We start from the raw sequence: 27175 nt of genomic DNA, 5'->3' as shown, positions 1-27175 counted from the left end.
CACATGATGCGTAACTTTAAATTATACACAAAATTATATACAATATTTTCTGATGACCTGATTGACAATCTTCTTGAAATGCAATATAATGTTTTACATTTTTATGTGATTATCTGTAGATTTAAGAGAAAGAGCAGATGAAGTGAGGATTGTGCTGGTGGGAAAAACTGGAGTTGGGAAGAGTTCAACAGGAAACACCATCTTAGGAAGAAACATGTTTACAGCAGAAACATCTCAAAAGTCGATTACTAAAGAGTGTCAGAGAGAATCAGCAGAAACCAACGGCCGACACGTGACTGTGATCGACACTCCAGGACTGTTTGATACTGAACTTACCAATGAGGAGATCCAGAGAGAAATCACCAACTGCATCTCCATGACCCTGCCTGGACCTCATGTGTTTCTCCTGCTGATACCAGTGGGACGATTCACTCAAGAAGAGGAAAAATCAGTGAAGATCATCCAAGAGACGTTTGGGGAAAACTCTTTAAAGTTCACCATTGTGCTCTTCACCCGAGGAGATGATCTGGATAATAAATCCATTGAGCAGTGGCTGGGAAAACCTGGATCTCCTCTGATGAATCTGATTAAAGCGTGTGGAAACAGATACCATGTGTTCAATAATAAACAGACTGGAGACCGAACACAAGTGTCTGATCTACTGAAGAAGATAGACCACATGGTGAAAGAAAACGGAGACAGTTACTACTCATGTAAGATGTTCAGAGAGATGGAAAGAGAAATACAAGAACAACAGATGACGATTCAGATTCAGAGAGTCGAACAACTAAACACAGAGAAAGACGAACTGAAGAACAAACATGAAGAAGAGAAAAAGAGGATGATGGAGGAAGAAAAACTGCATCAAGACAAAGAGAGAAAGAGAAGAGAGGAGGAATTCAGAGAGAGAGAAGAAAGGTATAAAAGAGACATTAAAGAAAGAGAGGAACAAGAGAGAAAGAGACGAGAAGAGGAATTCAGAGAGAGAGAAGAACGATATAAAAGAGACATTAAAGAAAGAGAGGAACAAGAGAGAAAGATGCAAGAGAAGATGAAGAGAGAACGAGAGGAATGGGAGAGAGAGAAACAACAGGAAAGACAAAGAAGAGAAGAAGAGGATGAGAGAAGGAAAAAAATAGAAAAGGAGACATGGGATGAATATTATGAGAAACTTAAAAGAGAGAAAGAAAGAAGACAGAGAGAGAAAGAAAATCTTCAGTTAAGACATGAGGAAGAGATGAAGAACGTAAAGAGGAAGATGGATAAAGAAAGACAGATGTATCTTGAGAAAGACAAGAAGAGAAGAGAAGAGGAATTTAGAGAGAGAGAAGAACAATATAAAAGAGAGATTAAAGACATTGAGGGTCAGGAGAGAGAGATGCGAGAGGAGATGAAGAAAGAACGAGAGGAATGGGAGAGACAGAAACAACAGGAACGACAAAGAGAAGAAGAAACGGATAATACAGACACATCCAGTCAAGGTCAGAATCATAAATATGAGCAATGAAGGCTGTGAAAAATAAATCTGCATTGTTTATCCTTCACAAAAATGTATTTAATCTAATCTATTTATGATGATGATTTATTTAATGGGGTGGTAAGAGTCCTGGATAATGGATAGGGGATGCTGACCCAAATAGTTTGAGAACCTCTGAGATGGACTGACGCAAATAGTTTAAAGTTTAGTTTTGAGTTTTGAGTCCCAGCCAGTGGCTGGTGGATGCCCAATTTTACCAGCCACTTATATTTTTACCAGCTACTTTTTCCAGAATTCAAATTTATAAAATACTAGCAAAATTTGAATTGCTTCAATACTTTTTTTTCTTCAATACATTTTTATTATTAATAGATTTTTTTTATTATTAATAGATTCGGTCATTTTAGCCGATCGCATAGACGTTTCTGAATAGAATTCTCATCGGGTCTAACTGTGCCGACTGCATACAGCAGATAAACTTTATTGCCACACTCTGCCCATGGGGTCCTGCCTTTGCCAGCTGTATGGCGGTGCACTTGATGTGAGACTTGGATAACATATGGTCTTTTAATACCTCTAATTCAATGTTAGCTGTTAGAACAGCTAAATAATTCAATTATGTTTTACAATGCACTAATTTCCCATCCTGATTGTAGTTAATCTCTCAACTATTATTGTAATTTTCAGAAGATTCACCACCAGATTCAGGAAGTTTGAGAATCTTGCTGTTTGGGAGGAAAGGAAATGGAAAGAGTGCAACAGGAAACACTTTCCTCGGAAAAGATGAGTTCCACAGTGAAGCCAGTAAACTGACCAATACTTGTCAGAAGGATGTTGGTGAAGTTGATGGTAAATCAGTCGCTGTTGTTGATACTCCAGGATTTATTGACACCTCACAGAAATATGCAAAAGTGCAGGAAGAAATGATGAGATGTGTTTCACTTTCTGCTCCTGGACCTCATGTGTTCATTATTGTGGTGAGTTTGGGAAGAATCACTCAAGAGAAGCAAGACACTTTAGACATGATAAAGAAGATCTTTGGCCCAAAAGCAGCAAAGTTCAGCATTGTTCTCTTCACTGGAGGAGATGATCTGAAACGACAAACAATAAAACAATATGTAGAGACAAGTCAGAATGAGGAACTCAAGAAACTGATCAGTGACTGTGGAAACAGATTCCTGGCCTTTAATAACACAGAAACACAAGATCGGACACAAGTTACTGAGCTCTTAAACATGATAGAAGAGCTGAAGAAATCTAATGAAGGCCAATACTTCACTAATGAGATGTTTGAGGCGGCAGCGATTTCCACTGAACAGAGAAGAGAAATGATAGAAGAGAATAAAAGGAAAAATCAGACTCACGTTGAAGAATTAAAAGCCAGATATGATATGGAAGTTAAACACAGGATAGAGAGACTGAAGGAGAAGAAAAGAAAGACAGATGAGGAAAGAGTGAAGCTTGAGAACAAGTTCAGAGAAAAAGAGAAAACACTGAAGAGAAAGATTGAGGAGAAAGAAAAGGAAGAGGATAAGAAACAAGAGGAGGATGATCAGAAACAATCAGAAGAGGAAAAACAGCGAAGAGATGAATATGATCAAAGAGTAGAAGAGATGGAGAGAGAGATTAAAAATCAGAGATTACAGTATGAAAAACAGCAAAAAGAAAGAGAAGAGGAAGATAGGAAGAGAGAAGAAGAATATAAACAAGGTCAAGAAAAGATGAAAACTGAGCAGGAACACATCATGGCAGAGTTAAGAAGAAAACAGGAAGAGGAGATGAAAAAGAGAGATTTAGAGGAACAAAAGAGGAAGGAAAAAGAAGACAAAGAGAGAGAAGAATGGAAGAGAAAAATAAAAGAGGCTGAAGATGACAAAGAGAAACAAGACGGAATTAAGCAGCTGAGAGAATGGGAGAAAAAGAAGAAAAAAGAGATGAAAAAAAGAGAGGAAGAGGAAAGAGAGATAAAAGAGAGACACAAGGAACAGCTGAGAGAAAAACAAGAAGAACTGGAGAAAAGGAGAGAGAGATTTGAAACTGAGAGAGAAGAACAGAAACAGATGATAGAGGAGGAGAGAGAAAAACAGATAAGAGAGAGAGAAGAAAAAGAGAGAGAATGTGAAGAAGAGAGAAATGAAATGAAAAGACGTTATGACCAGCTGGAGCGAGAGAGGAAAGAGGAGTGGAACAGAAGAAAACGAGAGGATAAAGAGAGACGAAGAGAGAAGAGAAAGAGATTGGAGAAAATGATGGAAGAGCTGCAACGAGCGCAAGAAGAAGAGATGAAGAGAAGAGAAAGAGAGGAAATAGAAATAATAGAAAAAGAAGAAAAAGAGTGTGATGAAATGAAAATGAAAAAGAAAAATGAAAAGCAAATCGAGGAGATGAAGAAGAAACATCGAGACGAAGCCAGAAAACAAGAAGAAGAACTGAATGATTTTATAAAGAGAAGAGATAAGTGCGTTCAGGAGTTCAAGAAGAGGCTTAAACAACTATATTATGCTAATTGCTCATTTTTTCAAACCATAAAGCTCTGGTTTTCATGATCTTATCCTAATTGTTTGGGTAACAATACCCCTGACTAATACTTAAAATGTTTAAAAAATTTAAGCAAAAAATGTACAATGACGGTTACTTCAGCGATTAGCAAATGGCTTCTATAGTAGAAACCCTGGAGTATTTTCACATTATTTCAATCTTCTCTTTCTTTTATCTTCTCAAGTTAATTCCTATGAAATAGGGCTGCACGATTAATTGAAATCGAACCGCAATCGCGATTTGGCTCGTGTGCGATTATGAAAGCTCAAAGGCTGCGATTTAAATTAAATAAATAAATGCCCAGTGTGTTAGCGAAGAGCGGCTCTGAAAGACTGCGAGTTTGAGTCGTTAATAACGTGCGTTTGAAAAAGCAACACGAGTCAAACATCTTCACAAACAGTGTTGGGAGTAACGCATTACAAAAGTAATACATTACAGTAACTTATTACTTTTTGCTGTAACGCAGTAGTGTAAGGCATTACTAATCAGTTTTCAGTAATATTTTACTCGGTACATTTCCAGTAACGCGTGCGTTACCCCCCCCCCCCCCCCCCCCCCGAAAAAAAAGATATACAATAAAACGAAAAAGGAAAAGGAAAAAAGGCGCGATACATTAACGCATGAAAAATGCAAGTTATCACCTGTTCGTGGTCATTTAATAGCCGCGTGTGGTGTCCAGGTTAGTAATTAAATACTAAATGACAGCTTCTGATATATTTTTGTATAGCGATTTACTTCATTTTCCTTCAATTCAGTACTTCAATTCATCTCCCTCTTGCTGGTGTACTTTTGGATATGGTGTGATATAGTCCAGTGAAGGCGTACGTGTTTATTGCGGATTTTACAGAAGTGCCGCAGGCATGATCTCAGTCTCTGTGCTCGCGCTGGCCAGTGGAAAAGTGGCTAAAGAAGGTTTAAAGGCTCTGTCGTTTCAAAGAATAGCACAACGGCAAGCGCGTCGAAGAACGGACGAGAGAAGGCGCGCGCTGCTGAGCCAAACTATAGGCCTAATGCCTATAAACAACACTTGGGTGAAGATGACAGAATAAGACTACTGCACACCGTGACACCGTCGTTTAGATTTTTTATAGTAATAAAGTAATTTAGTTCAGTTAGAGAACAGGCCGTTCAAATAAAAACGGAAGGTGTCTGCTAAGCATGAGCCGAACGTGTGATCTTGAGCTGACAGATGATCGCGGAAGATTTGGTTTAAAAGTAAAATGTAAAAGCGCCTAATAAAGGGGGTTTGTCATTGTGTTGTGTATTTCATTAAGAATAATAGGCTAATTTTAAACCGAAACTAAAAATCTGCTTGGCCGCACACAGAGCGCGCGTTTACTAACGAGCTGTCATTCACGGTGTGCGCGCACTGGCGCGTTTTCAGTTCATATGGAAGCTTAACTTTTATAGGAATTCATTGAAAGCACTCGCTTTGCATCCGCTCCCGGTATTAATGACCAAGCGGCGGTGCGCATGTTCCTTTCGGTTAAATAGAGTTAGTGATTTAAAAGCCCAGACACCGGTGATGTCATCGCACTTTGATTAACCGGTGGGAAAATGTCCCCACCGTCTCATCCCTACTGTACATTCGCGAGATGGATGCGTATTGCTTAGTTTATCAGAGATAAGGACAATAACGTATAGGCTAGTCAAATGCAAATGCAGTCAAATACAACCTTTTTCTAAAACCGAAATAACTAGGCTATCTCGCAACTATGTCGCAACAATAAGAAAATAACAAATGCGCATATTGTCATAACTTAGAGTTTACACAGTTCTGTTGTGTCTATGAACAGACCTAAGCTATTCCCAGATATTGCCAGATAATAACTTTACCTCTAAAATAATACTTATAACAGAGTTGGATCGTCATGATTTCTTGCATTGTCTTGAGCATTCACTTTTTTGCCAATTCTCTATTGTTAGCCTGGATGGCCCATGTCATTATGGTTCATTATATCTCCTTCTACTGGATGTAAAATGCTCTCTGCCTACATTTGAGAATGTTAAGAGCTACTTCTGAAGTTATTTTAGTGAAAGTAACTCAAAAGTAATACAGGAGTAATGTAACGCATTACAATTCTGAGACAGTAATATTGTAATGTAATGAATTACTTTTAAATAGCAGTAGTAAGTAATCTATAATATATTACAGTTTGGAAGTAACTTGCACAACACTGTTCACAAACTAGTGAAGCGCTCATAAACTTGTTCAGCAAAAGACAACGTTTAATAACATGTTTTACCTCAGTTCATATCGTCAGTCGAGTGTGTGTGAGCTGATGTGGCTTCTCATCAGAGTGAGGCAGACGAGGCATTATTTTATAGTATTCTATGTCAATCAGCACTGCATTATAATACACTTTATTATTATGAAAATACCTTGACGGCATAAAGGACTCAAATACTCCATATTTAGCTGCAGTCGTGTTTATTGTCGTCATGTTTAATCAAAGCATCTCTATCCTCTGTTTACACAGCGTTAGCTTCACATCATGGTGGATTTCCTGAAAATGAACGTCAATTACTTCTCTGAGGCAAAGGTGGTGTTTTCCGCTCGAGGGCGCCCTCTGGCTTTCAGTATGAATTAAAAACGTTTGGGTAATCAATAATAAGAAAATAATGCTTAATACATTTTAAAACTTAATAAACTTAAAAAATTATAAATTTGTTGGACAATCCATGTTTTCTTCAATGTACAGGAGTTTTTCCCCCACAGTGGATGCACAAGAGGTTCATATTTCATATTAAAGACAGACTTTAAGAATAACTCCTTAGGCAAAGACCTTTCTACTGTTTTTAGTCATAGGCTGTCTGCATATTAATAGGTAACCCAGCAGTTTTAAAAAAAAAAGTTTTCTGTAAAATATTACAAAAATAATAATAATAATAATAATAATTAGTATTAAATTGTTATATTCTGACGTACTTTTTATTTATTTGTAATTATGAAAATGTTATTGTAATGGTACTATTTCTTATTTTTAAAAACATTTTTTGCAGTATAATAATAATCATAATAATTATTATTAGTCACATTAATATAAAAAACACAATATGTTATATACACACACTTTTCATTTGTAAAAAATTATAATAACAATAATCGCATTTTAAATCGCAATCGCAATTTTACCCAGAATAATCGCAATTATATATTTTCCCCAAATCGTGCAGCCCTACTATGAAAGTTAATCTTCCAAAGGCATGAACTGAAAACGCGCTGAGAACTGCTGCCGCGAGCGCTGCCGCGTTTACCTCAGCTCTCATCACGATGCGTGTAAACTCCTGCTGCGTGTGTGCTGACAGTTCCTCAGCAGCTTAATCACATTATATTGAACACACACGTTCAGGTTAATTGTAGTGTCTGTTCTCTAACTGAACTCATTTTATGAAGATGAACGCAGGGGTGGGAAAGTAAAAGTGATTCAGTAGTGGCAGGGGAGTAAATCGCAGGGTCTCGGGGGGACAGGACCCCTCCTCATCTGGGAGTTGCCCAACCCCCTAAAAAAACCATGCTGAGTATTGTAAATAATATATATATATATATATATATATATATATATAATTATATATAATATATACTGGGTCCCCTCCTGGGACCCAGTAATAGACTTTTGTCCACTGTAGTGGACATTATATTTTAGTGAGTTTCTGTGACATCACACACGTCACAGTTTTGAGTCAGGATGTCCTTTATAGAGCACATTCAGGGCTTGGCACAGATACCAAATGTTTGGAGGTTTCACCAGGACAACAACAACTTCTTGGTCTTTAAAAATGGCTGACATTATTGTTTAGCACTCTTATGGAAATATGATCATATTTTGTAATTATAATTTAAATCTGATTAATTTTCTAATTGTTTGTTATAAATCAACATCTCAGGAAAATGCTATGGGGTTTCTAATCTAAATATGACTCTTTGTTACAAAACAGGGCATTGATTTCATAAATGTCCACTGTAGAGGACACCGGGACATAAATCATGTTTATCAGGCATTTTGGAGACACAACAAGTAAATAGGGAAATAAATTACATATCAATATTCCTATGAAATATTACATATTATTATGAAAATGTTGCCAATTATTACTCCCCTTATTACACTTCTTTTTTTCATTAAATGTTGCACCAAGAACACAATAATATGCAAATTAGATGCAATATACCGATACATTGTATTGAATGGGAAAATCCAAGTATGGCCTTTTTACCCACAAATTGCATAAAGTAAGACGGTATATCAAAGCATTCAGTTATATCTTTTATAACATAGCTCAGAATCATCTTTAAAAAAAGTTTGTTTTTAAAAAATCCTGAAACTTAAAAATGTATTTGTGAATTAAAAATAAATCCCATTGTTTTTGCCTATTCATGCAATATCATTTCATTAAAAAAATTTAACAACTGAGTCCTGGTGTCAACTACAGAGGACATATCATAAAATATGAATATAATATAATTTTCCAAAAAAATAATCTGTCCATTTGTTTCTTATGCTCTAAACAATCTAATGACATGAAAAAATACAAAATTCAAACAACTTTTTTTTTCTGGGTCCCATATACTTAAAATAAATGTGTAAGTAGTAAAACAATACAGATGCAAACGGGACAAAAGTTTAGAGTTTAGAAACATTTAATTCTTCTCGAGAGCAAACCATAGAGACTGACAGACATGATAATAGCGGAAGATCCGGTTTCAAAGCGAATTACAAGCGCCTATTTAAGGGAGTGTGTCATTGTACTGTTTTCTTGCTGTGTTTTTCATTAAGAATAATAGGCTAATGTAGGGCTGGGACGGTATGGATTTTTTTTTACCGTAGTTGAAAAGCAAGAAATTCCCGCGGTTCAGCAGTAAACCGCTTTTAAACCCGTGATATATATATATATTAGAGGTTGGATACCCGACCCGAGCCCGACGGGTTCCGACGGGTCAGGCCGGGTTCGGACAGATATTTAGAAATGACGTTCGGGTCGGGCTCGGTCACGTCAGCGCAATAAGGCATTGAACCTTTTAAATTTAAAACGGCTTATTATGCAAGTAGCCAATGGGCCTGTTTAACTTGATGCAATGGTTTGTTTTTGTGATTAAAATAAATGTAAAATATTACCCTAACATCCGTCTTCCTGCATGCGGAAATTTGTTTATGTCGCCGTGACAACAACGTGCAACACTTGAGTGCATATCGCCCGCGGCATCCTCGTCATTGAACATTGATCCACAGTTGATGCAATCCTTTTTCTGCATAAAACCTCGATTAGCCTAAACTTTGATTATGTAAATAGATCCCATGTTGCAGTTTAGGAACCATACAGTTTGAGAAAATTGGTAAGATGATGGCTTTTATTTCGATAAGCATTTCAATTGTGTTACGTTAATGTTTTGTTCTGTTAGCTTGGGCCATTTTTAGCAGACCTTTGTTCATTTAATTTCAGTTGGCTATTTGATTGGGCTCTGTGTAAGGTTTGATGCCCCGTGTGCTCGTGCTGATGCGCTCGTCTGTAAACATTTCAGAATGCCTTCCTACAGTTGCTTAATAAAAGCGGGCTTTCCACACAAACAAACGTGCGTGTCATTAGTATATGAGGAAAAAAAAATAGATTTTAACTGTTGGGCTCGGGTCGGGTTCGGTTACTGCCAGAGGTGGGACAAAGTCATTGTTATGCAAGTCACAAGTAAGTCTCAAGTCTTTGCCCTCGAGTCCCGAGTCAAGTCGAGTCAAAGATGAGTCAAGTCTCGAGTCGAGTCAGAAGTCAAAGCCAACAAGTCTCAAGTCGAGTCCAAAGTCCTACCATTTTAGTTTCGAGTCATTTCAAGTCATCTTACCACAAAAATAAAAATTATACAAATTATGTATGTCTGTAAGATTTGTATTTATTTAAACCTCTTTTTATACAATGACATTAAGCAAATACATTAAAAAAACAGAAAATGTAAATTTTCACAGAAAATGCTTGTATTTCAACAGCATATTGCACTAGAACAATGCACAGCAGCTTCAGTCCTGTATTGTGTTGACCTCATATTGCAAAACAGTTCGACTTTCACATAGATATGGGTCCTTTTAGCCTAAACTTAAGGCCATTATGGGAATACTGTTTAGCCTATTTTTGGTTTAATTTGGTTTACTTTAATAATTTAATTTATTCAATTATTTTGTTTTGCTATACTTTTTATCCCAGCTTGCCATGGCAAAGCATATGACTTCAGTTTCTGGAGGGAAAGGGCTTTCTTATGCCTTTTGAAGCAGTGAAAATATTCTTAATATTGCATACACTGAAACTGAAATATTATCGTATACCGTAGTGTATAAGACAATGAATATTAACACAACAACATTGATATGAGTAAAGAGTTCAAATACAACATGTGAGGCTATAAAGGATTTTCTGACATCTGTTTCATATTCTTCTCAGGTATGAAGAATACCTAGAGGGGTGGGGGGCCCAAAACAAGCCCAATATTATTATATTATTTATTATCATCAGTATAATTTATGATTGATAATGTATCAATAAATGTGCCTGCAACATATTAGATTGAAATCTCGTGGAGTTTAAAAAACAAATACAGATGGGATTTTACAAAATTCTTCAAGTTGCAATAAACTGTGAACAGAAGAGGTTTGGAGATGGAAAAAGAGAAAAAGTGGCGTGAAGGATTATGGTAACTCCAGTCGGAGTTATTGCACACATATAAGGAGCAGTGGTGAACATGCACACTATAAACCGTAAAAAGGATAAGCCCTGCATCTCAATGTGCAATCTGCCCTAAAGAGTGTTGAAAATTACTAATGTCACATAGATACTATTTAGGATTATTATGCACTTTTTTTTACAGTCTATGATTGGGAGTTGGTGCCCAGGAAAACACTGAGAGCGCTGCAATATAGAGACATGTTTATAATAATATACATTCGAACCATACCTACTGTTATTATTAGTAGCATATACTTTTTTTTAGGGATGCACGATATTGGATTTTTGCCGATATCCGATATGCCGATATTTTTCAGCTCATTTTGGCCGATGCCGATACCGATATATGTTTATTTTTTCCCTTTGTTTGGAAACAACACTATTTTGATTCTGGTTTCAGATTTCTGAGGTATCCTTACTAAAAGGATTCTTGTTGAAGATAAATAAATGTTAATAAAGTTCTTTTTATGATAAGAGTATATTAAAAGCTCTGAAAATAACAGTAATAAAGTCAGTAATTTTTCACCCCAGATGCAGCTGTAACCTAAATATTGTATTTTTGGATTTAACGTTTGTGCACATGAAGTGGGGGTGGCATGACATCCATTGATGCTGTCTTTTAATTCTACAATTATTGTAGAGCTCCTTGGATTATTTTTCATCATCCATTTCGGCACTAGTGGATTGGGTGCTTGCTTCTGGCTGATTGATTGTTCCTGATCGATTGCTCCTGTCTGTCTGTCTGCTGCTGCTGCTGCCACCACAGTGTTTGTAGCTCTGTATAGCTGTGTTTGAATCTCTATTTGATATATTTTCTTTGTAATCTACACTGCTAAATATAACTTACTCATCACCATATAGTGTTTAATATAGCCTATCAATTTAAATTTGACATTACTAGCTTTTAATCTAAATCACTACCACACGTTAGCTTTTCGTTAGCCTGGTAGCTTTCCATCCCAGTATCCGGGTCTCCTGTTTTCTGAGTTCTTTAGACAACTGTGGTGAGTTGGATTATTAAAAAGACTCCATCAGACAACTGTGGTAAGTTTTGGATTCATCAACAAATACGGTAAGCCATGTCTTCTTCTCCTGTCATTGTCACTTGCACTGCATGCTACATGTTTAGCATATCTATCTCCGTTGGCGAACAGGGCTTCACATGTGATAAATGTAAGGAATTAATCAGGCTGACGGAGAAGATTTCAGATTTAGAGACACGCATCCAAGCTTTATGTGAGAGTAGTGAGAATGTACCAGCTTTAGATACTGCTTTGGATGCGACTAGCTTAGTGAACACTCATTGTTTGGTTCCGGCTGAGCCCGCGCAGCAGGGCTGGGTGACGATGAGAAAGCATAGTCGTGGATCAAAAAACCACTCTTCTGTTCTGATTAGAACATCAAACAGGTTCTCCCCACTCAGTGACGCACCCACTGAGGATCCTGTTGAAAGTGCCCTAGTTATTGGCGATTCTATTACACGGAATGTGAAAATAGAGACACCAGCCACCATAGTCACATGTTTACCGGGAGCCAGAGCGCCTGACATCAAAGCAAATTTAAAAGTGCTGGCTAAAGCTAATCGTAAATTCTCTAAGATTATTATTCACGTTGGCACTAATGATGTTCGACTTCGCCAGTCGGAGATCACCAAAATTAACATTAAAGAGGTGTGTAAACTCGCAAGTACGCTGTCAAGAGCCGTAGTTTTCTCTGGTCCTCTCCCTGCGAAAAGGAGTGATGAAATAGTTAGCAGATTATCATCACTCAATGGCTGGTTGTCTAAGTGGTGTCTGCAAAATAACATAGGGTTCATAGACAATTGGAAAAGTTTTTGGGGCAGACCTGACCTGTTGAAGATAGACGGCATTCATCCCTCCTGGGCTGGTGCTGCTCTTCTCTCTAGTAATTTGGCACATAGTCTTAGAGCTAAACCTTGACTCACTGGGGCCCAGGTCAGGAAGCAGACAAACTGGCTAAACCAACCGTCTGCTAGCTGTCTCACGTCACCAAAGTCAGCTAAATCCCAGCACATAGAGACTCTTTCACCTAGATATTATCAAATAGAGACTGTGTCTGTTCCCCGAATTAGTAAATACAAAAAACCATCAAAACCATTCAACAGTAAAAATTTAATTGATGTCCAACAAATAAACAACAGATATAATACGGATGAACAATTGATAAAGCTCGGGTTGCTGAATATTCGATCCCTTTCGCCAAAAACGTTTGTTGTCAATGATATGATTATAGATCATAACTTAGATGTGCTGTGCTTGACAGAAACCTGGCTAAAACCTGACGATTACATTACTTTAAATGAGTGCACCCCCCGAGATTATTGTTACAAACATGAGCCACGTCTGAAAGGTAAAGGGGGAGGTGTTGCTAGGGCTGGACAATAATTCAATATCAATATATATCGCGATATAACTTTTTTCAATAACGGTGATATGATTTTTAAACACATTTCCGATATTTCGATATATATATATTACAGCATTCCTCACTGACTGACGTTCAGGGGGCAGCCGTCAGAAAGAGCAGAACATGATTGGCTACTTGCGCGATGACGTACACCACAGAAACGCAGTCAGTGCTCAGCAGTGGTAGGCTGATAGAGCCAACTCGGCAAGTTTTAGCTACAAAAAGAGTTTCCCTGACCGCAACACAAATGTGACTGAACGAACTTCCACAAGTAAGGAGAAAGAATTCAGTGGGGTGGAAGTGTCGGCGTGTCCCCCGCACTTTTAATAAAGTGTATTTTTATCCCCCGCACTTTTACTGGGTCTCACCGGTCCTAGTCGACCCGCTCCGAGCGGGATTCGAAACGGCGTTACCTGGAGCGAGGGCGGGCAAGAGACGCTAAAGACCGCTTTCTCTAACCTCGGTTGATTGCGCGCTTCGTGAGATCACGGGCAAGTGTATACATAGAAACCAACGTGAATACATCAAGATTTAAATTCAGAGACAAAAAATAATCTATGCATGACCTGTCATTTTATTCGTATCTAATATGAGGAGGGCGCTCTCACAGAAAGTCCAAAAGTGGATTCGTAGAAACTTACTGTCGCGCTGGAGCTGCAGCTGAAGGAAAACAATCGTTATGAGCTGAAAGGTGACGACGACAGTCAGACGATTGCGACAATATATGAAAGCAATGAAGGAGCATCACGAGCAACAAAACTGTTTTCAACACTGATAATAATCATAAATGTTTGTTGAGCATCAAATCCTAATATGAGAATGATGAGTGACACTGAAGACTGGAGTAATGATGATAAACTCAGCTTTGATCACAGAAATAAATGACACTTTACTATATATTCACGTAGTGAACAGATGATGTAGATCAGAATAATATTTCACTGTATTACGTTTTTTACTGCATTTTTAATTAAATAAATGCAGCATTAAATATATGCTATAGTTTTGCATAAATAGAAAATAGAGCGCTATGAATTGTTCTTCATTGAAATTTAAAACTTGAAAGAAAATGCTCAATAAACTGCGTCTGCGGCATAGGAGCGCTGAATCCTGGCTGAAGCACTTTTATTAAGAATAATATAATCAGCCTATGTTGTAGTTTAAACTTAAAGATATTAATATTAATAAAGTGAGAGTTATTTGATGTTATCACATTTCTTTTTCATATAAAGGCTAAATACAAATAAAAGGTGAACATTAATTTATTTGTACTGGTTTTATTTCTAAAATATTATATAGTTTTATAGGAGGACTATTCATAGACTTGGCCAATACATTTTTCAGAAGTTTGTAGGTACAGACATCCTTTGTGGCAGTTCTTAGTAGTTTTTTCTAAAGCTTTTATATAGTTCATATCGATATCGGAATTATATCGTATCGACCGAAATTAAGAAAAATATCGTGATATGAATTTTGGCCATATCGTCCAGCCCTAGGTGTTGCTATAATTTATAATAATATTTTCAGTATTACTCAGAAGTCTAGTTTCAAATATAATTCCTTTGAAGTTTTGGTGCTTTATGTAACACTGTGTAGTGTAAATGATAAATCCCGTTTGACATTTGTGTTGGCTACTGTATACAGGCCACCAGGGTACAATACAGACTTTATTTAAAGAATTTGCTGGTTTTGTATCGGAGTTAGTATTAGCTGTAGATAAAGTACTAATTGTTGGGGATTTTAATATCCACGTAGACAATGAAAAAGACGCATTGGGATTGGCATTTAGAGACATTCTAAACTCTATTGGAGTTAGACAACACGTATCGGGACCCACTCATCGCCTTAATCATACTTTAGATCTAATAATGTCACATGGAATAAATGTTGATACTGTTAAAATTCTGCAGCAGAGCGATGACATCTCAGATCATTACCTAATATCATGTATACTTAATTTACCTAAGGCTGCAAAGCCATCCCCTCGCTTCAAATATGGCAGGACAATAACCGCTGCGACTAAAGATTGCTTTGTACATAATCTTCCTCATCAGTTCCATCTCCTCAGCATTACAGATAGCCAAGAGGAACTTGATGCTGCAACCGAAACTATTGACTCTCTCTTTACTACCACTTTAGACATAGTTGCTCCCCGGCGCTTAAAGAAGATTAAAGCAAATAATCCAACGCCGTGGTACAACGAGCACACTCGGGCCCTTAAAACAGCAGCCAGAAAAATGGAGCGCAGCTGGAAGAAAACAAAACTGGAGGTTTTTCGCAATTTGTGGAAAGAGAGCATGATTGCATACAGAAAGGCCATAAAAACTGCTAGATCTGCTTATTTCTCAACTCTTTTAGAAGAAAACAAACACAACCCTAAGTATTTATTCGATACAGTAGCTAAATTATCAAAAAATAAAGCTTCAGCTTCAGATGTTTGTAAACAACACAGCAGTAATGACTTTATGAACTTCTTTACTAGTAAGATTGATAATATTAGGAATAAAATTATAACCATGCAGCCGTCTATTACAGTATCACTTCAGACAGAGCTCTGTAGTGTCACTGAGGAAAAATTACACTCATTCACTACTATAGGAGGAGAAGAATTGGCTAAACTTGTAAAATCATCAAAATCAACAACATGTATGCTTGACCCTATACCGACTAGGCTATTAAAAGAGATACTTCCAGAGGTCATAGATCCTCTGCTTAATATCATTAATTCATCTTTGACATTAGGGTATGTACCGAAAACTTTTAAGTTGGCTATAATTAAACCACTTATTAAAAAAACGCAACTTGATCCTAAAGAATTAGTCAATTACAGGCCAATCTCGAATCTACCGTTTCTATCAAAAATACTAGAAAAGGCCGTGTCTTCACAATTATGTTCCTTCTTAGAAAGAAATGGTATATGTGAGGATTTCCAGTCAGGATTTAGACCGTATCATAGCACTGAGACTGCTCTAATTAGAGTTACAAATGATTTACTCTTATCATCTGATCGTGGTTGTATCTCTCTATTAGTGTTACTCGATCTTAGCGCTGCGTTCGATACTATCGATCACAATATTCTTCTGAATAGAATCGAAAATTATGTTGGCATTACTGGAACTGCTTTGGCATGGTTTAAATCGTACTTATCTGACCGTTATCAGTTTGTAGCAGTAAATGAAGAGATGTCACACCAATCACAAGTTCAGTATGGAGTACCGCAAGGCTCAGTGTTAGGACCGTTGCTCTTGACCCTGTATCTGCTCCACTGGGAGATATCATTAGGAAGCATGGCGTTAGTTTTCATTGTTATGCTGACGATACTCAGCTCTATATTTCCTCACGCCCTGACGAAACCTACCAATTCACAAGATTAACGGAATGCATAGCTGATATAAAAAATTGGATGAATAGTAATTTCCTGCAACTTAATTCAGATAAAACTGTATTTTTAATTATTGGACAGAAAAGCTCCACAAGTAGTAACCGAGAATTCTGTCTAACACTTGATGACTGCTCTGTCAAGCCCTCGTCGTCAGTGAGGAACCTGGGTGTGCTCTTTGATACCAATCTTTCATTTGAAAGCCACGTTTCTAGCATCTGTAAAACCGCATTTTATCATCTTAAAAATATATCTAAATTACGGCACATGCTTTCAATGCAAAATGCTGAACAGTTAGTACATGCGTTCATGAGCTCAAGGCTAGATTATTGTAATGCTCTACTGGGTGGTTGCCCTGCTCGCTTAATAAACAAACTCCAGCTAGTCCAAAATGCAGCAGCTAGAGTTCTTACTAGAACCAGGAAGTATGATCATATTAGTCCAGTTCTGTCAACACTGCACTGGCTCCCTATTAAACATCGCATACATTTTAAAATCTTGCTTATTACTTACAAAGCACTAAATAGTTTAGCTCCCCGGTACTTAAGCGAGCTCTTAACGCATTATACTCCATCACGTCTATTGCGGTCTCAAAACTCTGGCCAGTTGATAATACCTAGAATATCTAAATCAACTGCAGGCGGTCGATCCTTTTCCTATTTAGCTCCTAAACTGTGGAATAGTCTTCCTAGCATTGTTCGGGAAGCAGACACACTCTGTCAGTTTAAATCTAGACTAAAAACACATCTCTTTACTATGGCATACACATAGAACATTTGTAAATTTTTATTATTCAATTCAATTGACTGATTGTTAGGCTGCATTAACTAGGTCAGCCGGAACCGGGAACACTTCCCATAACACCTGATGTACTCGTTACATCATAAAAAGAGTGGCATCTACGCTAATGTTAGTCTCTCTGTTTATCCCGAGGTTTATCCCGGATCTGGGCCCTGTCCGGATCGGATGGTGGACCTGCCTGGACATGACCAGCTCATCCTGGAGTGTTTGCTGAGCCGTGTCAAATGGTGTCTCCTCTGAATTTGCCTCACTGGCACGACATACTCAAAACCCGTCTTCGGCGCAATAATTCCGATCTTTCATGTATTCATACTCTTGTGTAATCGACGCGCCATCCCATCATTTATTTCCAAATAAATCTGTCTCTTCCGTGATACCCTGAAATTTTGAATATTCCAATCTAATATGATTTCTGGCCAGTTAAGGTTGCCAGAATAATAATCTTACACGGTGTGATAATAGGCCAGAGGAGAACTGGCACCCCGACTGAGTCTGGTTTCTCCCAAGGTTTATTTTTCTCCATTACGCCCTGATGGAGTTTTGGTTCCTTGCCACTGTCGCCTTTGGCTTGGCTTGCTCAGTTGGGGACACTAAAAATATGATTAAAGTTATTCAACTTATTATACAAATAAAATGTATGAATTAGGTCTTATTTAATTCTATAAACTATAATACTGATCTGCCAACATTGTTGCTATATGATAAATTAAACTAAGCTGATAACATCACTGTTTTCTCCAGTACGACTGTACAGCCAAATCTAATTTTGTCGCAATATTATCCTGTTTGACACTGTGAAGCTGCTTTGACACAATCGTGATTGTAAAAGCGCTATATAAATAAAGTTGATTGATTGATTGATTTCGTAAAATTTTATTACAGATTAATACACTGTATATAAAAGTATTTAATTTACAAGTGTCATGCTTGTGATTTATGACATCATTACTTTTTTATTTATCCAGAACAAGAAGTCACTTAAATTTATTTGTGTATTCTACTTTTCATTGTATTAGTGTAACAACAGCGCACCCACTACATGTATAAATATATAGCGGTCTAGAAGGAGGGCACTAGGACCTGGAGGAGCTTCTGCTGCTGTGGAGGCTGCCGCACGCGCAAGAGAGTGGAGAGACGCGATTGGGCTTGTTTTGGGCTAGTTTTGTTGTGAAAACTGGCAAATCTGCTGCTGACGGTCACGTCCTTCTGTACGTGCATTCAGAAATTCAAGGCAGCATTTAAAAACAGCCAATATAAATCACTGTACATGCAATGTAATTTTCTTGTTTTCACTTGAAGAATGACTGCAGTGCTGACATGGTCTTATCGCTGTAGCACTCCTTGCACACGTGAGTTATTGCAGGCGCATATCAACACGTTATCATATCGGCAAGGCATATCGGCATAATGTTTTCATATCGGCCGATGCCGATTTTTATATTTTAAGCGTTTATCGGCCGATTCCGATGTCGTGCCGATAATATCGTGCATCCCTACTTTTTTTATTATTTATTTTTATAATAGCCAAATAATAATAGTCATAATAAATAGCCTACATTATAAAAATATTTTTAAGATTAAATTAGGTGGCTTACCTCCCTGTTTCCTCTCCATCTCGGTATATCTCTGTTGGTTGCATTGTTTGTAAAAAAAATGTATTCGTCTATTTACGTCAACGAACTATCATTACATTTATAACATCACATCACATGCCTGCACGTTGAACGCAATTTTTCTTCAAAGAAGGGAAGGAGGCGGGATGTATGAGGACGAATGAATACAGCACTTGTATCGTTGCACTATGGCTATTAGCTGTGAGAAGACAGTGTCAGGCAATGTATTTGGACAAAACAGCGACCATAAATGTAAAGAAACGAAGTTGCTTGTCATATTTTCCTAACAAGGAACCACATTTTTTTAAATAAGCCCAAAAAAACCGCGACCCGCAACTCGAGGTTTTTTGCCGCGACTTGCCAAAAAAAGAAGCCCAGAGTCACGTGTTATACGCGGACTTGGTAGCTATGGATACTTTCGAATCAAACCAACGTGGGACTACAGTGATTGGATGACGTGACTCGTGCTGGCAGCGCGCGTGCTCTCTGCAAGCATACAGGTGCAGCTTTTTTTCACTGAGAGCAGCGCGGCCGTGTGAAAGAAAAATTGCCAAAAAGTAGCAAGTCTTCTCGAGTCATAAGGCTCAAGTCCAAGTGAAGTCACGAGTCATTGATGTTAAAGTCCAAGTCGAGTTGCAAGTCTTTGTGCATTTTGTCGAGTCGAGTCCAAAGTCATCAAATTCATGACTCGAGTCTGACTCGAGTCCAAGTCACATGACTCGAGTCCACACCTCTGGTTACTGCTCTGTCGGACGCGGGCCGGGCTCGGACAGAAAAATGCGGCCCGATCCGCACTCTAATATATATACACAGTAAAAAATTATTTAGAAAAAAAGTTACCTGGTTGCCTTAAAATTTTGAGTTCACTGAAATTAAAATTGTGAGTTAATACAATGAACATTTTTTGAGATTCGACAACCTTTATTAAAATATTATTCAAAGATGTTGTAAGCATATTGGGTAATTGTGTGTGTTTTATTTCTGATGACGCAGTGAAACATGCCAAATAGTGCTATTTTCATAATTTATAAAACAAATTATGTGGTTCAGATACAATAATATTTTGAGCTTCTATTTATTAAACAAATTTCCTTTATTGTATCAACTCAAAATTTAAATTTCTATAAACTCTTTTTTTAACTTACTTTTTTTAAGTTAAATCAACAAAAACCAACTATTTTTTTACAGTATATATATATATTTGCATAAACTGTCACTAGCATATATTCTGACACTAGCACATAAGATAAGCTATGAAAAAAAATCATGTTCATCTGCCTCTTTCTGGTTAAATGTTTATAATAATAGTTAATATAGCCTAATAACTATGCCATATTATTTTAACATAGCATAAATAATAGTTAGTATAGCATGTTATGCCACTTTCATCAAAACCTATTACAAAGCTATAGCAATGTCATGTCATTAAATATGATAACCAGTCTTCCTTATCCCGTTAAAAACATATTACAGTATGTAACCATATTCCGTCCGTTCGGAAAAAAGGTTGCAGTAACTGTTCGTTACAAGCAGCATTTTCCGTCAGGCAGGTAACGTTAGCTAACATAAAAATATTTTTGCTAGGCTACCTGCTGCAAAATTACACAATTGTTGTACAAGTAGAGCTATTTTATCCAGTGTGATTTATCACTTACCACTATCTTGTTTTTTTGTTTATCCTCCTCTACCTTTCTCTTTTTTCTTTTCTGGCTTCCTAAAGCATAATTTCGCTTCATGATGACTGCCGAGGAGGTTTTGTATTTTGCCGGCAGAGATCACGTGGTTGGCTGGCTGCTGTCAACGACGTCTGAGAAGCCCCCTCTTGATAACAGTGTCATTGCACTTTACTGCATTGACTATCAAAGGGGCGCTCACACAGTTTGTCATTGCATTTTATTCTTAACCTGTCGTTGTCTTGGGGCCCCAGGCCAGCTCAAGGAAGGGTTCTGGTCATCCCAAACATCTTCCATTTAAGGATTATGGAGGCCACTGAGCTCTTAGGAACCTTAAGTGATGCAGAATTTGCTACCTCTATAACAAGTAGGAAACGTTCTTAAGTGCTGACTGAGGTGGCACAAGTGTGTTGCAAACTAAGGACTACAGTGATGTTAATGCAAAATGGTCGCCCCCAACCTCTGAATCAGCCAATAGTTTATACAATATAAGTTGGGAGTACCGGTGCTACCAAGTAAAAAAAAAAAGTTAACTTCGAGCCCTGGCTATAACTAGCTTGACTATTGAAGCACTTTATTTTCTTGAGTAACATCTACTTGGTTTTTAAGGCAATTGGTTTGCATTGCTATAATATGTAAATCAGATCGCTGTTACAACGGAAATGCAACAGAGAAATTACTACTTGCAGGAAATGTGCTAGTAGCAAATTACATCAATCAACAACTTAAATAAGTTGACTTCAGTTGCGTAGTTAAAATCAGTTTGCAAGTAATCATACAAAATTTATTTTCTCTTACATTACATCTTACATTTAAATCTTTAAAGTAAAATTCAACTAAGAAATTAAAAATGCCTGAGTTTGCTACTCATGTTATGCATAATCTGACATTTCTTAATCCATTATTCTGATTTAAGATGGATGTTAAAGGGTTAGTTCTCTACTGATCGATAATAAAGAACATTAATATTCTACACCTCTGGCTTTTGTTTCTTCCTTCAAACTTGTCCAACATGTGGATAGATGGGGTTTAGAAAGGCTGAATTACCTACTTATACTACACCCAGGGCTGGACTGGTAATTTGGCATCCCGGGCATTTTCTCGGTGGGCCGACGCACTTTGGGGCCTATAGGTTATTTATTTATTTGCCACTGACTGGCCCCTCATTGGTTTGTCTTCTCAATAGACAGACCAAAGCGAGAGAGACCTCCCCTCCATATTAGGCACTTTTATTAATAAATTAAAAAAAAACTATATTTGAGCACATTGCGCATGAAACTGCAAAAAACGAATATCCGCACAGCCGCTGACGAACCTAGTGTGTGTGTGTGTGTGTGTGTGTGTGTTGTAAAGAAATTACAAATGTGATATCTTTGGAATGAGGTATACCCGTGGGACATCAGACCAGCAGTAACTTCTTCCCACACCAGCGAACATGCACCAGTCCGGTCATCATCTGGCACATCTCGATTTCAGTCGGTGAGAGCACTGTTCCCTTTCGAAAGGGAACTCGCACTGCGTCTCCCATGCTACGGGGAACGCCTCAAGCGTGACAGGTGTCTGAAGCTACTATCGAATCACGTCAATCCTATTGACCGGCGACAGCCCATGACATCATCAATGTGCAACCAGGAAGTATATAAGGGCGCCTTGCAAACAAGACGATACATTGCGATACAAGCATACATTGCCTGCAGGTAGTAGGCCTCACTAGGCCTCCCTGAGGGCTTGCTTTATGGTGGCAGGCTTCTCTAGGCCTCCATAAAGGCGAGTCTGGATGCTCTGGCAGTCCGCATGAATTACTATCAAGTGGTAGGCCCATCTTAGGCCTCCTTGAAAACTTGCTATTAGGTAGTATGTCTCTCTGGGCCTCCTTGAAAACTTGCTATTAGGTAGTATGTCTCTCTGGGCCTCCTTAAAGACAAAGTTCCAAAGATTAGACACTTCCATTACCAGTTCTTTATGGAATTAGAACCTTTGAACCTTCACTGAGGGTTGTTTTATGAGCACACAGCCACCTGAGTCTGATCAGACGGTGGCAGGCCTCTTGTGAGGCCTCCCTGATAGATCAATCCATAGGCCGGTCCGGCTTCCTTAGTGCTTTGAAACATAAGTGCTTTGTAGATCCTTGTATTGAGCAGTTAGACTCCCCTCGCTAGCAAGGGTTGTAAAGCGATACGCTGAGTATTGCTCTCTGGGATACCCGTCTCTGAGATTCGGTCTGAGAAGGACTGCCAGGTTTCAGTCAACCGCCTTGATTGATTAAATTGAACGATTCTTAGAGAGACCGCATTGTCTAGATAAGGCAACATGCTAGTACAGTAACAATAGGAAACACCAAGTACCATACAAAACTAAATAGTGTGTCTAATGACAAAGGTTCATATTATTTTGTATTAAAAATACAACTGTAGATACGTTGTTTACAGATCGTTTACTTGATCCTTCAATCAAACGTCACCTTTTCCACCATATAAGTAAAGGCGATAGTCATTTGACAAGGTTATTCATTTTGTAAATATATATATATATATATATATATATATATATATATATATATATATATATATATATATATAGTATTTTTGAGAACTTAAGTATGATGTTTTTGCATGCCTGTATTTCATAGTACATCAATCAATCAACTTTATTTATATAGCGCTTTTACAATCACGATTGTGTCAAAGCAGCTTCACAGTGTCAAACAGGATAATATTGCGACAAAATTAGATTTGGCTGTACAGTCGTCCTGGAGTAAACAGTGATGTTATCAGCTTATTTTAATTTATCATAGAGCGACAATGTTGGCATATCAGTATTATAGTTTATAGAATTAAAGAAGACCTAATTCATACATTTTATTTGTATAATAAGTTGAATAACTTAAATCATATTTTTAGTGTCCCCAACTGAGCAAGCCAAGCCAAAGGCGACAGTGGCAAGGAACCAAAACTCCATCAGGGCATAATGGAGAAAAATAAACCTTGGGAGAAACCAGACTCAGTCGGGGTGCCAGTTCTCCTCTGGCCTATTAACACACCGTGTATGATTATTATTCTGGCAACCTTACAGGTCAGAAATCATATTAGATCGGAATATTCAAAATTTCAGGGTATCACGCAAGAGACAGGTTTATTTAGGATGGGGCGTCGATTACACAAGAGTATGAATACATGAAAGATCGGAATTATTGCGCCTGAGACGGGTTTTGAGTATGTCGTGCCGGTGAGGCAAATTCATAGGAGACACCATTTGACACGGCTCAGCAGACACTCCAGGATGAGCTTGTCATGTCCAGGCAGGTCCACCATCCGATTCGGACAGGGTCCAGATCCGGGATAAACCTCGGGATAAACAGAGAGACTAACATTAGTGTAGATGCCACTCTTTTTATGATGTAACGAGTACATCAGGTGTTATGGGAAGTGTTCCCGGTTCCGGCTGACCTAGTTAATGCAGCCTAACAATCAGTCAATTGATTTGAATAATGAAAGTTAAAAATGTTTTAGTCCCTCAGTCTGGATGCCTCACCGAGGCAGTGTCCGGAGACTGTTTTCCTGAACAGACAGGGTCAAACCGAGCTGCCAAAGATATAGGGCACCAGGTCAGGCCTCCCTTGAGGCAGGTTATCAGGTGGTAAGCCTCATCAGGCCTCCCGGAAGGTAAACTCGGCTGCTTGGGAAGTCAGAATGCATTGCTGCCAGGTAGTAGGCCTCACCAGGCCTCCCTGAGGGCTGGCTTTTAGGTGGTAGGCCTCACTAGGCCTCCATAAAGGCGACTCTAAATGATCTGGCAGTCAGCAATATTGCTGTCCCACAGTCTGGATGCCTCATCAGAAGGCAATTTCCCAGAGGCTGTGTTTCAAACAGACAGGGTTAGCCAGGCCGAAGTGTCCCGCAGAAGTGACACCAGGTCAGGCCTCCCTGGTGGCATGCAGGAAAGGTTTTTCAGAATAGTGACTGGCCGGGGTGCCCTCGGCCCCCTGGCCACATTCCCTTGAAGGGACCCCTTCTGTTGAAGAAGTTGGTCCCAGGCCTTTGAGCAGTCTGGGTAGGACCTCATGCATATGCATTAAGGTTTCTGTTGAGGCTTATAGCTTGGGCTATGACCGTAGGGAGTGCTGTCACTGACAATCCAGTGTGACCAGAGGGGGAATGGTGTAGCCTTTTCAAGTTTAATTTGCTTGTCCTGACAGTTATCACTACCAGTGGGCATGCACTCCCCTCAATCTCTCTGGTTTTAACTTCCCCCCTTTTGAGTTTAATTCTGTACACCGGGATGAGATTAATAGTACAGTGATCTGAAGATCCTATTGGAGCCAGAGGGGAGGCCTTATATGTGACCCTGTCTGTGAAAACCCTCCTAAAGTCATTTTTTTGTGATTCACTGTTAACATAAACTGTTCTACATAAAATCATCCGACATAATGTAAAGAACATTCTGTTAAAATATAACCTTGATATCTCTTATATTAACTGAGTATGGCTATGTTAAAGATTTGCTGAATTTTGGGCTCAGAAAATCATGTTTTTGAGAAATTCCAATGTAAACACAAGCTTATTTTTAAAACTGCAACACATTTGATGCATAATTATCCTGCATATGAGCCATATACCACATTAAAGCTGAGATTCTCCCATTTTCAGTGATATATGACACATTTATGGGGAAAACTCTTAAAGGTTTGTAAAGCAGGCCTATTTATGATGATGTATAATTCCAAAAGGCACAAAAACATTCAAACGAATTGGGGGTACAAGAGCTTGATTGTAGTAGCAACAATTACCAAGTCAATTAATTGAAATTATTTGTATAACTTTTAAATATTTGTGGAAATTAAATATCCATGGAAAAAGTCATTAATATATAAAACAATTAATATATTGCATTTCAGTACAAAATCTCTAACTTAAATTATTTTACTGGGCTACATTAAGTACAGTACTGGAGTAAAAATAAAGAGAGGGATAGTTCACCCAAAAATGAAAATTCTGTCATCATTTATTTACCCTCATGTACCCTCAACCTGCAATTCTTCAATAAACCCGGTTATATCATTATTCGGGGTAATTCCACCGAGATTTATATTGGAAAAGCTGTTTAAGCAATCAGCTATTTTCTGTTCCTGCTCGCGTTTAAGCGCTGCCATGTCAAATAGCCTAGATAACTTAATTCATGAATCCAGTGTTTCCAACATTTCTTCAGTCATGGCGCCCTTTGAAAATGTTCTAAATGTTGTGGCACCGCCTCGCACATGTTACGGTAGGGGTGTAACGGTACAGATTGCTCACGATTCGGTTTTAGGTTCACAGTTTCAGGTTCACGGTTTCTGTATGGTTCGGTATTTGCTATGTTCATGGAAAAAAGGACTACTGTCAAATAAAAATAAAGAAAAGAACAAATAACTTAAATACAAGCAGCAGCACAAATAATTACAATTGAGAGATAAAATATAATAAAATAGATGCTAAATGATAATAATGCTAGAGATGCATTATTCTTAGAGATAATAGATGCTAAAGATAATAAAATAATGCATTTTTTCTTTTCTTTTCAGGTAGGTCTAACATTAGTTGTTAGGTAAATAAATTGAATAAAGTAATCAAATGAAAAAATACTGCATATTTAACTGTTTAAATTAAATATCAATCCTTATTAAACTTACAAAAGCTATTTAATCAAGAGCAGTGAGTGATTCCTTATCTTCTTTGATAATAAACAGACAGCAGTAGGCCTATAGGATACTGCCCCTTTAAGACCCAGGGGTATGCTTTCTTGACTGTATGTTCACTTAAAGGGATAGTTCACTTTAAAATGAAAATGCTGTCATCCTTTACTCATCCTTAAGTTGTTTCAAACCTGTACGAATTTCTTTCTTCAGCTGAACACAAGGGAAGATATTTTGAAGAATGTCAGTAACCAAACAGTTAACTGGAGCCATTGACTTCTATAGACGAGTTTCCCGGGCACTTCCGGTTTACTTCCCGTTTCTGCCAAGAACTTCCGGCCTGCGCTGAGTAGTGTTGTAAAAATGGCAACATTCGACCGAAAAGCTCGTTAAAAATGGTGTTTTGACCATTCCGCATCCAAGTAAGGTAACATCATGGGCGGACAACATGTCGATATGGCCCAGCATAACAACATCCAAGATCTTTTCTTATTTTATTGATTCTATGGCGGTGGATGGGAATACAATTAATAACCTGAAAAGCTCTGAGGCGTTTCAGTACCTCCATTCAGACAAAGTGGGCTGTGTACTTTTACACGATATGGGCAGTTTAATTTACTTAAAGGCCGATGTTCAACCAAGCCAGTCCGTTAACAATTCAGCGCATAACGCCTGGGTTTTGGTTACCAAGACGGGAGATGTGGAGACTGCAGGCTGTACCTGTATCGCCGGACCTGGACGTTCCTGTAGCCACGCAGCCGCCGTGCTTTGGAAGGTACGTTAGCCCATCTTATGGTTCTATTAAGATGTTTGTATGTAACGTTATCCGTGGGTTAATCTATAACAGAACACGACGAGTAATACAAGTGTGTGTGTGTGTGTGTGTGTGTGTGT

The 27175-nt window shown here is 38.1% G+C and overlaps 1 protein-coding gene across 1 annotated transcript; it reads left to right on the top strand.

Annotated features, from left to right (window-relative positions):
* The first annotated feature begins 6 nt into the window (after positions 1-6).
* LOC137040784 (GTPase IMAP family member 8-like) lies at positions 7-24613 on the top strand. The gene is made up of 4 exons (XM_067416556.1): positions 7-10; positions 120-1481; positions 2165-3935; positions 24433-24613. Exons 1-4 carry the CDS (start codon positions 7-9, stop codon positions 24611-24613), a joined length of 3318 nt encoding a protein of 1105 aa, XP_067272657.1.
* Positions 24614-27175: the final 2562 nt, after the last annotated feature.

This window comes from Pseudorasbora parva, chromosome 14, assembly GCF_024679245.1.
Source record: "Pseudorasbora parva isolate DD20220531a chromosome 14, ASM2467924v1, whole genome shotgun sequence".
Taxonomy (NCBI): domain Eukaryota; kingdom Metazoa; phylum Chordata; class Actinopteri; order Cypriniformes; family Gobionidae; genus Pseudorasbora; species Pseudorasbora parva.
The sequence above is the reverse complement of the archived record's forward strand: the minus strand, read 5'-3'. Positions and strand labels throughout refer to the sequence as shown.